Here is a 2162-nt window from a genome sequence, read left to right as displayed (position 1 = left end):
AACCAAAACCCAGGAAACACAAAAAACACAAAATCATCAACAAAAACAAAATATACACAAAAAACCAAAAGGCAACAAACCACAAAAAACCCAAAACACAAACAAAATATAAAAACAAACCACAAAAATAAAACCAAAATCATAAACAAAAGCAACAGCCAACACTAGACAAAAACAACAACAAAACAAACAAACAAAAAACCCAGGAGACACAAAAAACACAAAATCATCAATAAAAGCAAAATACGCACAAAAATATAAATACAAAAGAATAAAATCAAAGCCACAACCAAAAGACCAAACAAAATAAACAAAAGCACCAATTCATTGACTAAATCCAGCATTATAACATTATTTCTTGGACAAGTAGTCTCCTGTGGGCTGGACAGCAGCAGTTTCTAAGCTTGCAGTAGTTGCACCCATCCTAGAGATGGCATTAGGGCAGCAGTCCCACAGCCCATGATAGCACTATATTGAAGAGAGTGGGCTTCGTCCAGTCAGACAGCTCCTTCAGTGTTTCTAATCTCTTCAACTCATCCTCCTTGAGGTATATTAGAAACGTGGATGGAAAAGTACAGGGCCGGGGACCATAGCAACCAGGTGGATGTTGTTACAGTAAGTGACTGTGCAGGATTTCCCATACCATCTTCTTCCTGAAGAAGGGCATGTCCTGCTGAGTAAAGGTGACAGGTTGGTCTCTAGCGATGTAATCTGCATATTTACAGGTAAACACCCCACAGTCACTCCCATTCAGTTGCTGAGGAATCTCCTCTGATGTCATACTGTATCTTTTCCACTCCAAAGGGTCCAGCTCGATGTTCCTTCTTGTCCTACTTTCGTTCTGTAGATACTGAAAGATGGTCTCACAGATTGAATTTCCTGACTGACCCATGGAGTCGAGGTACGCAATATTTTGTTTCCTTATATCGATGACCACCAAGCTCCAGTGCACCTGCTGGTGGATAGGCACTATGATTACTTCTTTCTCAAAGATATCGACTCCTCGCGTCCACCTTTTTACAGAAGAGTAGCCACTGTGCTTCAGTTTGGGATAGAAGAACGTGCTGAAGACGTGAAGAGCCGGGTAGCCCTGCTCTTCGTTTCTCTCCACGAGAAGGTTGAGATAAAAGTTAATGATGTCATCATTCAGCCACCGGCCACTCTCCAGGGTCTGTATATCTTCTCGGGTGACTTGTAGCTTGAACCTACTGCTTAGGATGTCCTCTAGAGGCCCTGGACCCAATGCCTTCTTTATTTCTTCCTCCATTTCCTGTGTAAGATTAATGATCCGATCCGCTTCTCTGCCTTTTTCCTTGTCCCCGAGAGGCTTTTTATTTGCAGCAAGTACTGGTGTCTTGTCGGGGAGTAAAGTACCGCTGCTACCACTATCCAGGTTGCTTTGCGCTGATGTTTCCGGTAAGTCTGGCCTGTGTGGATCGGCTCTTACATGGTCTACACACTGAAGGTCTGGAGGTAACCTTCTGTGCTTTTTCTGTGGGGTGGGGTGATCGTTTTCCTCCAGGATGGAATAGGAGGAATGGGGACGCTTGCGACCCGTGCCCCCATCAGTAGGCTTCCTCTCCGTTTGAGCCTGCTCTGGAGGTTCTTTCATATTCTGCAGGACTTTCTGTTTTCTTGGACTCTCCTCATGGAGTTTAAGGACATGACCCCTGCCTGGCTCTTCTTCCTGATGGTCCGGATGCTGTTGCTCCTGAGGGGTGGTCTTCTGAGCATCGCCAGGCTCTCTAAATACTATCTCTGTTCCCTCCTGGAATTTCTTTCTTGGGACTTGTCCCAAATCTTCAGGCTCAGATTCTGCCCCCCTTTCATGCTGGAATTTGCGCTTTCGCGCTTTTCCTGCATCTTCGGGCTTCATTCCTATCCCAGGCATTTTAGATTGATTGTTCGAGGGTGTTGGTTCTCCTGTAGTTCTGCCTTTTTAGATTGAAGGAAAAGCAGTTGTGGGCCTGGCTCCAGGTGGGTTTTCTTGGGTTGATGTCCCTTGAGCCTGAAGAGTCCCTTCTTCCAACGCTTGGTGGGTCCAAGGAAGGAAAGCTATTAGCCTCTGAATGGCTCTTCTTTATAAAGAGTTGACTTTATGGGTCGGGGTCCACTCTAGAAGACTCCAAGGTGAACTAAGAATACTTCAGAAGTATCCTTAT

General features: G+C 45.0%; 1 protein-coding gene across 1 annotated transcript; it reads right to left on the bottom strand.

Moving 5' to 3' along the window:
* Positions 1-207: 207 nt before the first annotated feature.
* On the bottom strand, positions 208-1865 carry LOC127666801 (sentrin-specific protease 2-like). Its single transcript, XM_052159777.1, has one exon. It carries the CDS (start codon positions 1610-1612, stop codon positions 611-613), a length of 1002 nt encoding a protein of 333 aa, XP_052015737.1. The 5' UTR covers positions 1613-1865; the 3' UTR covers positions 208-610.
* Positions 1866-2162: the final 297 nt, after the last annotated feature.

This window comes from Apodemus sylvaticus, chromosome 16 (genome assembly GCF_947179515.1).
Source record: "Apodemus sylvaticus chromosome 16, mApoSyl1.1, whole genome shotgun sequence".
NCBI lineage: Eukaryota > Metazoa > Chordata > Mammalia > Rodentia > Muridae > Apodemus > Apodemus sylvaticus.
The sequence above is the reverse complement of the archived record's forward strand: the minus strand, read 5'-3'. Positions and strand labels throughout refer to the sequence as shown.

Excerpts from the sequence above, each read along its gene's own strand:
- LOC127666801 (XM_052159777.1), bottom strand. The coding sequence starts at position 1,612 with ATGAAAGAACCTCCAGAGCAGGCTCAAACGGAGAGGAAGCCTACTGAT.